This window comes from Astyanax mexicanus, chromosome 12 (assembly GCF_023375975.1).
Source record: "Astyanax mexicanus isolate ESR-SI-001 chromosome 12, AstMex3_surface, whole genome shotgun sequence".
NCBI classification, from domain to species: Eukaryota; Metazoa; Chordata; class Actinopteri; order Characiformes; family Acestrorhamphidae; genus Astyanax; species Astyanax mexicanus.
In genome coordinates, this window is record NC_064419.1 from 25,959,030 (window position 1) to 25,974,798 (window position 15,769).

Sequence of the window (15,769 nt, forward strand, 5' to 3'; positions counted from 1 at the left end):
GCGAGGGAGACGAGCGAGGTGAAGAGGTGAAGGCAGGATTTCCAGTCTAACTGGGAGTGGTAAACTTAAAACAAATGAAAGCAGAGGGGAGATTGAGATAGAGTGAAGACATCTGTCACAAAAGAGAGAGTAAAAAATGCTGTGTTATTTATTGTAAATGTATTCTCAGGGATGTTAAAAAATTTAGAAATATTTAAAAGACCCTCGTGAATGTTTTCTGTTCAAAATGCTGTAAGAGTGAATGCATGTGAATCTGAATTTATAATGTGTGTTTTTTCTGTGTGTGTGTTTTCCAGCTCGTTCTGCAGTGTACTGCAAGCCTGTGGTCATCAACAACACTCTCTACATGGTTGTAGCCCAGCTGTTTGGTGGATCCCATATTTATAAGTAAGATATTAATACAGACAGTAATGCTGAGATTATACTTGCTGTTTGGCCATGTGTTTTTGCACTCAACCGGGTTTGTCATGAACATAAAATTTACAAGCTTTCCTGTGTGCTATATGTGTTACTGGAGGCTTCCGCTCACCAAGCATCAAGGACACATCATATAAATGCAGCAGCCACTATACAAACCTGTAAAAGCCACCACGTTAATGCTGCTGAGTGCCGCATTGCTCCTAGCACACTCCCAAGGAAAGGAAGAAAACACTATTGCTGATTTGAGTCTGGTCTTCCAGCTCCTGTGTGTCACTTTCTGTTAATAATCAACATTAGCAGGTGTGGGAAAGTCAGATCTTGGAATTTGTTCTTTTTCTGTTGAAGCAGACCTGATTTAACCCACCGTATAATTAAAATAATCTACTAGATCTGTTAGAGCAGAGAAATCAGCAAATCCTGCTAGACTTTGGGTGGAAAAAAATGTAAAATTTGGTTCTGTAATATATTTAGCAATGTGTGCACCATTCTCCATTTGATTGCACAAACCAGTCATCTGTACAAATATTTACTTTATTTTAATGATAAAATTAACCTTGTTTATTATATATGTTAAACTAAAAAAAAAATCATATCAAAGCACCTTAAAGCAACATCCTGCTTAAAACTCTCTCTGACAGGGTCAAAAATTGACCTACTGTATTTCCCACATTTTGCATCATATATGACACAGATATATTATCTGTGTGACAGTGTGAATGACCCAAAACACATTAAATCTATCAGTTGTAAGTGTAAGTGTCTTTGACACTTTTATATATTCAGCACTATTCAGCACTAAATTCTGAAACATATCTGATACATAGACTCTTTCTAAACAGCCAGCATTCTTGTAAATTCTATGTCAAGGAGAAGGATAAACTGACACTAGGAGAAGGAAAAATGGATGACAGAAGTGAGGGAGGTTTTCCAGTAGTGGAATAGCAAAACGTTTCATACTTTTAAAATGGAAAATATAAGAATCCTAGTATGCAAACCAAATAAGTGACTGTGCCAGATGCCAGCCTGCTGGTTCAGTGCATTTTCACATTGGCACTATTTAGTCTGTTTAAAATGGACTCTGGTTCATTTGTACATTTGTTGTTGTTTTTAAGGTGTGGAAACAGTAATCACACTCGGTGCGGACCAACATAACCATACTGAGACCTGCCAGAGGAGGTGGTCTCAGTCCGGTTCCAAACAAACCTGAAAACAAAAACTGAAGTAGGAGTGCAGGAAAAAATCATATTGCTCGAATTGCATTTCTAACATTGAACAATTTAGAATCAATTCTCATTTTCATAAAATCGTTTTTTTTTTTGCGGGTGCAGCTACTGTCACGCGGAGCTTTTTAACTGTACCGCGGAGCTCAGCTACTGTCCTGCGGTGCTCTTTAACTGTACCTGGGAGCTCTTTAACTGTCCTGCGGTGCTCTTTAACTGTACCTGGGAGCTCTTTAACTGTCCTGCGGTGCTCTTTAACTGTCCTGCGGTGCTCTTTAACTGTCCTGCGGTGCTCTTTAACTGTACCGCGGAACTCTTTAACTGTACCACGGAGCTTTTTAACTGTCCTGCTGTGCTCTTTAACTGTCCTGCGGAGTTCATCTACTGTCCTGCAGAGCTCTTTAACTGTACCGCAGAGCCCTTTAACTGTACCGCAGAGCCCTTTAACTGTCCTGTCGCAGGACAGTAGCTGAGCTCCGCAGGACAGTAGATGAACTCCACGAGACAGTTAAAAAGCGATGTGCGACAGTAGCTGAGCTCAGCGAGACAGTTAAAAAGCTCCACGAGACAGTTAAAAAGCTCCACGAGACAATAGGTGAGTGTCGCGAGACAGCAGTCACAGGATAGGGAAAGTTTTTGCTCTTGCTGCCTCTCCCTATAAGGCTACAGAGGGTTGTGTAGAGTCGTGTTACGGTGTTTGTCGTTGCGGCGCTAAAGTATGGAGGATGAAGAAAAAGAAATCCAACCGATTTGAAAGAATCAGAAAAAAATTTAATCGTGACCGCAAGAATTGATTCTGAATCGAACTGTGGGATTCCACAAAGATTTACAAGCCCTAGTGTGAAGTATTGTGCTTTTGCCTGTCTGTGTCAGTCTAGAGTGTGAACTGTTCAGACAGATATCAGATAGAGGTCACATTATAAAGACAGAGTATTTAAACAGTATTTAAATCGAATTCAAATTACTGCACCTGCTGTAAAAACATTTTGGTGCAGTATACTCTTATTTCTTCTTTATATCTATTGCGCTATAGCTTAACTGTTCTATCACTTCTTTTATGGTTTCCAGGTGGGAAGAAGGGCCTTTGCGCTTTGTTAAAATCCAGGACATTGACACAACCCGCGTACGCAAACCCAACTTCATCTCCACCTTCCAGATCGAGGATGACTGGTACTTTGCAGTGGTGGACAGCTCCAAGGCCGGCTCCACCAGCATCTACCGCTGGAACAGCAATGGTTTCTACTCCCACCAGTCCCTCCACCCATGGCACCGTGACACCCACATCGAGTTTCTGGAGGTGGACGGCAAGCCTCGCCTCATTCTCTCCAGCACCTCGCAGCCCCCGGTGGTGTACCAGTGGAACCGCAGCTTGAAGCAGTTCGCCTTCCACTCCCAGCTCATGGACACAGGCGACGTTCAAATGGTCAAGCACTTCTGGGTGCGCAAGTCACTTTACTTGTGCCTCACTCGATTCATAGGAGACTCCAAGATCCTGCGGTGGGAAAGCCAGCGCTTTGTGGAGGTCCAGACCCTTCCATCTCGTGGGTCGATGGCTGTGTATCCATTCAGTGTGGGGATCCGGCAGTACCTGCTGTTGGGCAGCGACTACTCCTTCTCTCGTGTCTACCTGTGGGATGACCTCAGCCAGAGGTTCCAACCATTCCAGGAGCTCAACATGTTAGCACCCCGCGGATTTAGCTTGGTCTCCATCGACAACAAGGACATCCTGCTTGCTGCCAGCTATAAAGGGAAGACCATGGCCTATCAGCACCTAGTGGTGGACCTCAGTGCCAAGTAGACTGTCGAATGATTTTTGTTCTCATTTAGTTTTTCAGAAGGTCAGTGGTTTGGCTGCATTTTGTCTCACATACAGTAAATACAGTATTACACATACAGTAATGTTTTGTTGTCATATACAGTACTTATAATGACTTCAGAAAACATCTGAACATTTAGAACAGTTAGTCAAGACATGACATGTGAATTAGCATTGCACAAAATGTATTATTAAATCTTCACACTTTTAAGTCGGGCTGCATCTAACAATAATATACGTTTTTATTTATTGCCCATCTAACTTGTCCTGGCTTAAATTTGGATTAAATACATTAATATGCAACTTACAGGAAACTGTACATTTCAGGGAACCTATCTTTCCCTCTATATACAACTAACTTTCATTTTTTCAACATCCAGTTTCTCACCAAAGCAGCTGTATCAACAAATAAATAAACATATTAACCTTTTTCACCTTTGACATAAAAAGCCATGTAGATCTGGCTGTTGACAGTGTACCATACAGGGACATTATGCATTTTGAGGCAAGCATATGATTGCTTAAGGTGAATGCCAAACATGTCTTAGCTGAACTTTATTTGTTGTATTTATTTATATTTTTATTTTGCCAAACTACAGCTTTAAGTATCCCTGGTCATTTAATGTCAAGTGGTCATTGATATCAAGAGCATTTTTCACACCATTTCTGCCTGTCCTTCAAAGGTGAACTCTGACATCCCTGGACAAATCAGTTCTGCATAAAAGCTTGGAAGTGCTCTAAAATTCAAGATGCATACATCGGCCTAAACAACATATATATTCCAGTCTGTATGATTTGCCATTTTCACCTTAAAGCAAAAATCTTGTCGTTGTTCATCTCCTGCAGAAAACAAACACCTGGATTGTCCAGGAAATACAGACATGACTGTTTACAACAGGTTCAGGATAAAGAAACAGTTCATACCTGCAACTGTTTATAGAATAAGTCTTGGGTATGAGTAGACCCACTGTTACTCATTAACCTTTCTATATCGGACATCACCATCCTATTCAAGGAGCATTAGTCAATTTTCATTCAGTCGGTATAAATAAGGATTGGGGTCAATTTACCAGGCCAGAGAGCACGATGTTTTTACCAGGTGTGAAAGCTGTTTATTAGCTCAGGAAAAGACAAGAGTACTGATTTCTGATCCTACTGAAAAAAATCTGTGATCTTTGCTTATATTATGCACCTTAGGCCAGCTCCATTAAGACTGTATGGCGTATATGCGGAGCATTATTAGATGATGGGTCTCTCTGAAAAATATATTTTAAAATATGTGCTTTGAGACAATGGCTGAGAATGAAAAGCTAATTAAAAAGGGAAAAAATGGTTCCAGTAATGTTGTGTTCACCACATCTTACCTGCTAGAGGTTGTGTTTCTTGATTTTTGACTAATGCTCCCATAAACCTAACAGACATTTACAGTATGTAACGTGTGCGGTATTAATGACTGTATTCAGAATTATGAGATTTTATACTCTTGTATTATAGGAGCTGAAATGCATGCAGATTTACCTGTGCTTTTCCTGCTGTACATTACTACAAAACCACAGCTTTGCTTCTTAACCTTCTCAGTGCGGACTGCTCAGTAAAAACTACATTCATTTTTTCACTCTGTTTATCTACCGTCACCAGCTCCATGTTACACAAGGCATCCCACCCCTGCAGAACCTTGTTTACATCATCAATATTGTGTTGTATACTAAAAATCCAACTCCCAGTTGCCGCAAAGTTGCATCATTCTGTGCTCTAAACCTGCTTGAACGTAGCTTCTCTTTTGGCTGTGTTTGACTGAGCATGTGAATTTAAGCTGTATGAAAGTAATGACTAATATCATATTTCATAAACTTTCTTCATCAGTATTGAAAAAAAAGACTTTATACACTATTTTCTCACTCTGGTATTATAGTTCTGTTTAAGCTGTATAAACGTATCAGTGTGTGGTTCTTGTTTCTCATGATTTCTGTATCGTGAGGTTTTTATGGGAGAAAGATCTTCGCTGTTTGTGATTTATGGAGAAAAAAATAAAAAAGGAAAAAAGAAAGAAAAAGAAAATGACTGGATCTGTATTGTGTGTCTCTAATAAGTTATTCACAGGAAGAACAGAAAATAAATGTTTTTAAAAAATGACAGCTCTTAAATGTGCAAATATTCCATCCATGCAAGTTTTCAGTTTTGCCACGCCCCCTCTCAAATGTTCACCGTGGTGGGGGAGGGGTTTTATACAGTTTAAGCCAGAGACTGTAAAAAAAGATGGACGCCGTGTCACCATTCCCATTCATTCAATAAAAAATAAACCAAAATCTTCCGCCATGTTGGCGATCCTGAAACCCGAGTCTGCTCAGTAGAGACCAGAGGACGGAGAAAGACTGTGGAGAGACAGCCTACTCATTTAAATAACCCCGCCCCTGAGGGCTGCCTCCACAGAGCTCACACAGTCTATAGTTCCACCCGTATACAGTCCCACCCCGGCTAGGTGTAAACCAGCCCTTTTACAATAACCACACCTTTTTGAAAAGAGCTGAATAACGTTAACGTTAACGTTAAAAACAAATTCTGTAGGGATATAAACATTTGACAATATATGAGAGGTTACACCAGCTGTTGCATTTAAATAATGGAGGTAGAATTACAGTATATTGGTAAAAAACGTGATTGAAAGTTGTCCGTTTTGCCATTGAAACCTATGGGGATGGGTGGGGTTACACAGCTTTCTGCAGCTGAACAGCAGGGGGCGCCCGACCTGTGGTGGCTTCACTTTTGAGAGACGATGCTTTGTCCAGCTATATACAGTCTATGATCTGAGCTGTAGCCCTGAAACCAAAGAGTATAGAAGCCCTCTAAAAAATAAAAAGGGTCTCGTGGAACCTAAAACAAAAGGCAGTCTTTGTAGATCAATTTTAATCTAATAACAAAATGTTATTAGTTATCTTAATCAAGGGAGAATAACCTGTAAAAGTCATGGAATTTGAGAACAGCAATTTCCAGGCCTGCATAAGTTTTAAAAAATAAAAAATATCCAGAACGTTTTGGAAAATTCATGGATATTTAGTCTACAAATCTTTTTGATCCCTTTTATTGATGGAGAAAATCTATATTAAGCTAACAAATACATCAGCTCAGAGTTGATTCAGTAATTTAGCCCTACACAGTGGAACGCTCAGGAACTTATTATTATTATTATTATTATTATTATTATTATTATTATTATTATTAAACATTTTCATCAGGTTTATTTTAGGCCTACTATAATCAATTTTGATTATAGTTTAAGTAGATTTTTGGTTTTATTCTCCCGGTCTACAGTGATGTTTTAAAAAATCGTATGGTCAAGAAAAGTTTCCTTAAAGGCATGGAAAAGTCATGAAAAAATCATGGAAATTCATTGGTTAAAAAGTGTATGAACAAGAGCTGAATAAGAGCTTTTAGCGTACTACTTGGATATTGGCATTTTTACGTTTTTTGTGTTATTCATGCTATTGGCTGCCTATTAAAGCAGTTTAGATAAAATGGTGTCATATTCACCAGACTGTTTGGTAAGCTGGAGTAGAAACCACCAATATATAATAGGCTGTGTTCTCATTGACTATTCCTACTTGACTTAAATGACAACTTCATGGTCAGAATATAAACAACGGTACAGTAGTTGTTCATGCTACTGATTGCAAATTAAATATATTTTGATAAGATATTTTATTCTTTTTATGTGATTTGATTTGGCATGATATCTGGTCGTTGATATCCAGTAGCCTGCTCAGCGTGTCCTCTATCAGTTCTGCTGGTCTTGAATTTGTGAATCGGTTGAATACTGGCCCCTACTGGCGCCACATGCGACTTTTTAAGGTGGACCGGAACATCTAAATAAGCATCGTCAAAAAACCAGTTAAAAGTTTGTAAACACCTTAAATTAATAGTTTTTTTCATTTTTAAAACATTTTCTGCATTGTCGAAAAAAAAAACATATTGAATTATTTATTAAACAAAAAAGTGTTAAACCAGAATATTGTTTATATTCTTTGAAGTAGCACCTTTTGCTTACATGACAGCTTTGAACATCTTGGCTGGATTTTCTCACTCAGCTTTATGATGTAGAATCACCTAAAATGACTTTCAGTTAACATCTGTGCTGAACCTGTCAGGGGTTAATTACTTGAATTTCTTGTGTTTAAGAGCATCGGTTGTGTTGTGAAGAGGTAGAGCTGGTATACAGTGAATATTTCATATTTGTTTTTAATGTAATGTATTTCCAATAAATAGTATTGTCAATAAATATATTGCAAAGATGTCTTATGTCTTAGAAGTTTTTGACATGCTAGAAGATTAGAGCTGATCTTGGTTTCGTATCGAACTGCATGGTTTATTTAAAATTTTTGGTATATAATCAGAAATTAAAAGCACAAGCGTTAAAAAACCTAATCCACAAACCAGAACTGGATTGGAACTGGCCCGGACTAGTAATTGTATTAATTTTAATATTAATATTTTGAATTCTAATAAAATGTAGCATTCGTAAATTTGTCAACTAAACAGTATAGTCTTGTTTTTGGTCAAGTATTTACACATTGTTATATAACGTTAATTTAGATAGACAAAGTAAAGTTTGTCTTACAAAAAAAATCGGATTCGGACCGAAGGACGAACAGATCTGAAATGCAGGTTACGCGGGTCTGGGCCAGAGGAAAGCCAGACCTTAATACATCTGCTGGAGAACATGTGGATTCGGGCCAGAGAAGGCACAGCTCAAAAGCGTAAGTTATGCGGATCTGGGCCACAGCCGATCCGGATGTAAAACTAGGTAACCGGATGTGGCCAAGATTTGGGTTAAAGGTATAATAATGACTTTACTGACATCTGGTCCAGAACCGGCAAGTCTTGGTCGAGAACAACAAACCTACGGTGGCCGAGAAAGCCCAACGCAGTGCAAATTGAAAAGCGCTGCAAAAGCACAAAACACATCCATCAAAATTACAACACAGGCGCAGCAAATAGAAAAACGCGCAGCAAATAGAAAAACGAGCTGCAAATAGAAAAACGTGCTGCAAATACAACTACAACACAACGGAAGTGAGTCACAACACAACGGAATTTTCCCGGGGGACCTTAAAAGATGCTGTACCAGCTAAGCTGCGTCTTCAGTAACGTCTCGGACTTCACTATGTGTACAAAGGACAATAAGTGGCAAACAAGGCGTTTTGTGAAGCAGAACTTTTAATAATATGCACACAACTGTGGCAATCACAGGTAATAAACATAACTTACTTTTCAGAAGCTTGTTTGCCACTTATTGTCCTTTGTATACAGCTGGTACAGCATCTTTTAAGGTCCCCCGGGAAAATTCCGGCAGCAAATAGAAAAACGCGCTGCAAATACAACCACAACACAACGGAAGTGAGTCACAACACAACGGAATTTTCCCGGGGGACCTTAAAAGATGCTGTACCAGCTGTATACAAAGGACAATAAGTGGCAAACAAGCTTCTGGTTGTATTTGCAGCGCGTTTTTCTATTTGCAGCGCGTTTTTCTATTTGCTGCGCCTGTGTTGTAATTTTGATGGATGTTTTTTGTGCTTTTGCAGCGCTTTTCAATTTGCACTGCGTTGGGCTTTCTCGGCCACCGTAAGTAGAAGTGTGAAATATTTTCACAGATGTCCCCACTGAGAACCTATAATCCCATCCAAATAGGGCCTCAGAAACCGCAAGTTAACAGCACCCCAGATAGGGCCACCTAAATGCTTCACAGAGCTTTGTGTTCCTTTATGGTCTGTATAACTTCAGTATGTATTCACAATGTAGGGAAAAATTATAAAAAGTAAAAACACTGAATGGATGATGTGTCCAAACATTTGACTGATACTGTATGTGTGTGTGGCTGTGTGCAGAGAGGGGTTGAGAATGTAAAGAGATGCAGGGTTTGGCCGCAGGGTGGCAGTGATCTGTTCACCTCGTGACTAAAAGAAAACACTGCTGATTGTTTTTCCGGGTTGTTCGTGTCTGTCAGGATCAAAACAGCTGAAGCGGGGATTTCCTTTCGCTTTTCCTCTCCAGTCATCGTTAGGATTTTACACAGAGTCTCCACAGCATGAAGAACAGCTCTGACAGCCCGTCTGAGCGGATAAGCTGAGAGGAGTCGAGTACCCACCGCCCTAGCCTGGCTTTAAAACCCGAGGTGTGTGAAAAAAACTGAGCTGCTGGATTTATTAACCTTATAACGACCTAATGGTCAAACAGAGAACATTCAGACACTGTCAGTACACACAGTATACACAGTATACACGGGCCAGTGCTGTCTGTGAGCGGAGGAGTTAGCAGGCGTGTTTTTTTGATGGGGGAAGATGTTTGGCCTGCTGTGATCAAACACACTAGCTAATGTAGGCTAATGGAACAGCCCTCAGTATCAGTTCATATAACACGGCTCGATCAGAGTAACAAAGCAGAGCAGCGTAACAATTTATTCTTCATTTTCTAAATAAAAATGCTCAGTACGGACTCATTTAGGTAGCTGACTCCGGTGCTAATAAATACAGTCTATACTCTATTTAACGCGTTTATAGAAGAGGCTTCTTATTGGCTATCTAGTTGACTAGCTTAATTTAATTTTAACATTTTATTTCCAATTTAAATAGACTAGTTAACTGATGCAGCGGTTATTGGCGAACACACTGGTTGTGTCCCAATCCAACATAACCTATCTATTTTAACTGGCTAGGTTAATTGTCTTTACCACCTCATATAGTCTAAACGGTGCAACACTTACTGGTGAATACATTGGCTGTGTCCCAAACCAAACATAGCTTGCTACCTTGATCACTTGATGCCTTATAAGGCAGTGTAGTGTTAGCTTAAACATCAATAGCAAGAGAACAAGTCAGCATTTTGTGCTTTTTAAACACAGACAAGTTTTAGCCATGTTAGCATCAGTCTTTAGCATTTTTTATTTATTTATTTTTACTTTAGAAAATATTGAACTAACTTAGATTGAGGCATGAGGACTGTGAATCAGAACACTGCCACTGTAGCCAAAATAAGTCTGTCATGATAACCGTTTTGATTGGAAGATGTATTGTGCCAGAAATAACCGGAATAAATAATATTTTAAGTTTGTTTTTGTTTATTTTTTTATTAATAAGATATAGCAATTACACCCTTTTAAAGAACAGTTTATTTTATTATTTTTTTATTATTTTTTAACTCAGTCATAACATAACATATCTGCTCTTATGTGTTAATGGGAACTATAAAAGTTAACTGCTACACTTTATAAGGTGTCAGTAGCGAACTGAAACATTATTAGATGGCAGAAGTCAGACCGTAATGTTATTAGTGTAAGATGTTCAGTTCTTCAGTTATTGTTATATTGAAGCTTGAAAGCAAAGGTTTGCTTTATTTTGCAGCACAATGCCAGTGTCACTGCAGCAGAAGGTCAGCACATCCTCCTGTCTCAAGTTCCCTCCAGACTGGGAGGATGACGAACGAATGAGCTTCTTGTTCTCAGCCTTTAAAGAAAACCGCGAGGTAGACATGACGGATTGGGATGGGAAAATGAACTTCTGGACTCCACTGATAGTGGAAAGCTGTAGGAGGCGAGGGTCCGTGTGTGTAAGCCTGCAGGAGCTGAATGAAAGTTTTCGGAGGAAGGGGGCTGTTCCTCTGGGCCTGGGCACAGTCGTCCAGACTATGATCAGGTATGGTGGCACCAGTATAAATCAGGACAGCTTCAGATCTCTAGAATGTCTTTCTTTTACTGGATACAGGTTTTTAAGGTTTTTCAGAAGTCTATAAGGGGACAGTAATGAAAAGCAATGTTATTTTTGTTTTGCGTTTCATATTTTTTAGTAATATGATATTTTAAGATCTACCAGAATATTTTCCATAATTTTACATTCTTACTATTTTTTCCTTTCAGGAGTGGGAAAGTACAGAAGGAGTCTGATTTTGCTGCTAATGTAGATTCTGGCTGGTTGTCATGGGGTGTTGGGCTCCTGTTAGTCAGACCTCTAAAATGGACCCTGTCGGCTCTGCTGGGCAGTGGGAGAGTTCCACTCGAGGAGTCTTTTGTGGTGATCGAATTGGTTAAAGTAAGTTGTTGATAATTTAGGCTATTGTGTAATAACACCTGTACACTAAGTTCTGTTCAGTAGTACAGATCTGCCTCACACTGCTAGTCTGTGTGTTTGTCTTAGGAAAAGGCATCTGCATTGCTGGCTGCATATCGGAACTCTCCTCTGGCAGGACGATCTCTTCTTTCATTCCAAGAAATACGCTCTCTCTCTTCTGATATCTGCCCTGATGAGACCACACTGTGTTTGGCTCTGTTGCAGCTGCAGAGAGAAAAACATGTCACAGTCTCACTACATGAGGGGGATAAGGTGTGTGTGTTTTAACACGGTATCAAATAATAGTAATGAAGTAAAAAGTAAGGCATGCCATAATTTCAGCCCGCATATTTAACCCATACATGACAGTGAACACACATGTACACTAGTGATCTGGCCTGTGAGTACACATTCATAATATGTTTGGCAGCCACCTCAGCACTGTGGGAACAATTGGGTTTAGGTATGTTGGCTTAAGAATTTAAGGCAAAATATTAGCTTGCACCTTAACTAAGAACTTTCTAAGAGCAGCACAATGTCACTAGCACAACAGTACCACCTGTGTTTATGGAAAAGTAAATGGTAAAGTGCCATTTGTGCCCAGTACTGATTTTTTTTCTTGACTGTGAGGCAGTGAACTTTCCTTTATGAAAAGCCTGCTTCTCTACCCTTTAGGCAATAGCTGCCCCCAAAAATGAGTTTGCAGTGTTTCCAGAGGTAGCCGGCTCAGAAAAGGGGAAGTTTTTTGGTCCAGCCACTCCAGTTAATTAGCATTGTAGGTCCAGTACAAAACAAATAACTAAAAAGAGGGTGAAGGGTGTAAGCCTAATAATAAAAGCAAATTCCACATGCTAATGTTGGCAGTTTTTTACCCAAAAAAATGTATTTATTATATACATTTAAAAGCATGTTTTTTTAAATGTTTTAATATATTGTAAGAAGACAGGGCAGACTGAAATGATTGACAGCAATATTTTCAAAATTGATTTATGAATTATAAGTTAAGTCATGATGATTAGTATTCACTGTGTATTCACCTGTGTGTTCATACTGATATTCTTACTGATTCATATTGATTAGTATTCACTGTGTATTCACCTTTACATGTGACCATGGTCAGCTGGTGAAGTTCATTCAGCCAGGACAAGGCCGTGTGTCTCCAGTCAGCGAGGTGGAACTGGGGATCTATCAGCTCCAGCGCAGTGAGAAGCTGCTGGAAGAGAGGGTGGAGGCGTTGGGCCAGGAAGCAGAGAAGTAAGTTTGTTCGGTTACATAAAAAATCTGGATATTTTTTGTGAATCTGTTATTACTGTTTTCAATTTATACATATGTTTCCTTTGGGTGCAGATGCAAAGAACAAGCAAAGGCTCTAATGAAAGAGGGGAAGAAGACGCAGGTACAAACAACATATTATTAACATTTTTATTTTAGTTCTATATAGACATAACAATCTGGAGCCAAATACAAAATGATGAAAAGACTTCTGTCTTTTTTTCTCATTTGGTAAGGAACATATTTTAAGAGTTTGGTCCTCTGTTTCTGCTTTCCCCAGGCGCTGAGGTATCTAAAGGGGAGAAAGCGTGTGGAGAGGAAAGCAGATCGGTTGTACACTCAGCTTGAGACAGTTAAGGGTATCCTGGACAGGATAGCAAGCTCACAGACTGACCGCCTGGTAAGATTCATGCGAACACATGCAAAATTACTTACTGACTATTGTTAGAAACTCAGTTGACACATCCTGTTGTTATGACATGTTACATAATATTAGGATAAAGAAGTGACTATGTTCCATATGACTTAATGTAAGCGTGTGTGTGTGTGTTGTAGGTGATGCAGGCATATCAGGCAGGTGTAGCAGCTCTGAGGATTTCCCTGAAGGGTGTAACGGTTGAGAGGGCTGAGAACCTGGTTGATCAGATCCAGGAGGTGAGAATTCTGCAGTTGGCATATACAGACATCTTTGTATATGTTTATTTTATTTGGTAAATAATCTGCATCTCTTACTTTTCTTTCTCTTTCTCAGCTGTGTGATACTCAGGATGAAGTCAATCAGACTCTGGCAGGAGGAGCCTTGGATTCAAGTATGTCATTTAATGTTTATAACAGCAAATGGAACTCTTTGCTTAGATCAGGGGCCAGCAGTCACATATGAAAAGCACTGGTGTGGCTACAGTTTTCATTCCAGTCGAGCTAAGACACATCTTATTCCATTTGTTTTATCAGTTGGTCTCAGTCCTCAAAAGAATAGCTATGTGTCCTAGGGATAAAATGAAAGGAACATTGTTGGTCTATTTTTGGCTAATTTTAGCTGAAGATTGCTTCTCAAACAAAAAGCAATTAAAAATCTACAAGTTAAAATATTTATTGAACACTGAACATGTTTAACATCCCAGCAGACATAGCCAGCAGTCGTTCAGTTTTAGTCATAAATTTACCTCAGCAGAGCTATTCAAGTCACATGTTTGTGAGAATTACACAAAGAAAAGCAAGCATTCATTTGGTAAAACAAACAAATGCTAAGGCTAAGTTAGCTCAGATAACACTACTATGGTATCTCTTTTTTTGTGAAGAGATAGTAAACTGTGTCAAGAGTAGTAAGTGATGCTCAATGCTCTATTTAGTTTAATTTATGGAAGAAAAACATTAAAAATAATTTAAACCTGTAATTTCCCAGTAGGAGAGAGGGAAGGGGTGGATGTGGTTGAACTGTAGGCCTGCTGCAGCTGCTGGAAAAAATAGTTTGAGGAAAATACTTTATATAAATTAATAATTTTTGCAGTCAGATTATTCTGTTTTTTCCCCCCTCACTTGTTCGACCAAATACAAAAATGGCTTTGTTTAGCCATTTTGGACAAATAGTGGGTGCATCCCTAATTTGTCCTTCATCTGTTATCATTTATTAGATTCCTGCAAAGAGAGATTAGATTATTTAACCAATTTGTGAGTTTTATGACTGTAACCCACAATAACTTTAATGCTTGTATTCCAGCGGATGCAGACTCCGAGGAGCTAGAGGAGGAGCTGAAGACTTTATTGGAGGAAAACGCTCCAGACAAAAGTCTAACACTACCAGAAGTTCCATCACAACCTATTGCAGTTAAAGAAACGGGTGTGCTGGACGATGCTTTCTTTCAATCCCTGCCCTCTGTGCCTAATACTAGCATCACAGACGAGGAGCTGGATAGGGAGCTCGGTCGACTCAGACTGTGAGTTTCTTTCCTCTGTCTTTGCTTCATCAATTATGGTACTTAAACACAGCTGGTAATACGTATGAAATATGTTGTCAGTAATATAAACTTACACATTTTTGTGAACTTTTCTTTTCAGGGGTGCAACATAAAGGACTAGTTTTGGGGTGAGGTTTAAGGCAGCACAGTAAACAACAGATGGCACAGATAACCACTGAAGAGGCTGACTGTAGAAACTGCAGTCTACAAAGAAAGCAATCCCATAGCCTACAGTGTATGTTTTTCTTTCTTTTGTGTTTTTTTTTCTTGTTTGTGATGGCATGTTTGTGATTTTCTTTTAAACTAAATTTTAAGAGTGGCCTTTAAGTAAAAATTCATTATTCTAATAAAAATGACAAATTATGATGCTTAACAGGGTATATTCACAACTGACTCAGACTTGTTTACTGATCCATGTGTTATGATGCTCATTCAAGGTACGTACATGATTCAGACAGTGACCCATGCTTTAATTAGTAGTAAAAATTGTCTGTTAAATACTGTCAAACTATATATATTTCCTATCTCATCACAGTATTTTAGTGCTTTGTGATTGGTCATTTCTCATTGTCAATCTTTAACATTTTATTTTACTCCAGAGTTACTCCAGAGTCTGACACTTTGTTTTACATAAGGGTAATTTTTGATTAATCCACAGTGATGTAAATACACTGATTCTACATCAGCAACTTGGCCACACCCTTGGGTCATGTGGGATACCACAGCATCTGCCTAGCAACCACCTGAAATACCATCTTAAAGGGTTTAACAATGAACTTATCATCAACAAAACCTTGAACCTTAGCAACCACCAGAAGTACCATTGCCACAACTTTAGTATGCACCACAAAGCAACTCTTTAGCAACCACATGAAATACATAATGACTCCATTGTAGCCACTAGGAATACCAAAGCAAATTAAATGCCACAACCTAGAAACTACTTGTACTGATACTGTAGCTACCAGAAAGTGTAGCATTGACCTTTTT

At 39.0% G+C, this 15,769-nt stretch overlaps 2 protein-coding genes across 2 annotated transcripts in view; both read left to right on the forward strand.

Annotated features, from left to right (window-relative positions):
- lgi3 (leucine-rich repeat LGI family, member 3) overlaps positions 1 to 5,540 on the forward strand; it is a 28,181-nt gene extending 22,641 nt beyond the window's left edge. The window contains exons 8-9 of the mRNA XM_007235230.4: positions 297 to 387; positions 2,709 to 5,540. Coding sequence (XP_007235292.2) covers positions 297 to 387; positions 2,709 to 3,438 — 821 coding nt within the window. The 3' untranslated portion in view covers positions 3,439 to 5,540. The remainder of the gene's footprint in view (positions 1 to 296; positions 388 to 2,708) is intronic.
- A 3,867-nt stretch (positions 5,541 to 9,407) lies between these two features.
- On the forward strand, positions 9,408 to 15,168 carry chmp7 (charged multivesicular body protein 7). Its single transcript, XM_007235231.4, has 11 exons — positions 9,408 to 9,625; positions 10,851 to 11,141; positions 11,363 to 11,534; positions 11,640 to 11,825; positions 12,673 to 12,806; positions 12,900 to 12,948; positions 13,105 to 13,224; positions 13,380 to 13,478; positions 13,576 to 13,633; positions 14,542 to 14,758; positions 14,880 to 15,168. The coding sequence occupies exons 2-11, from the start codon at positions 10,855 to 10,857 to the stop codon at positions 14,890 to 14,892; spliced, it is 1,335 nt and encodes a 444-aa protein (XP_007235293.3). The 5' UTR covers positions 9,408 to 9,625; positions 10,851 to 10,854; the 3' UTR covers positions 14,893 to 15,168.
- Positions 15,169 to 15,769: the final 601 nt, after the last annotated feature.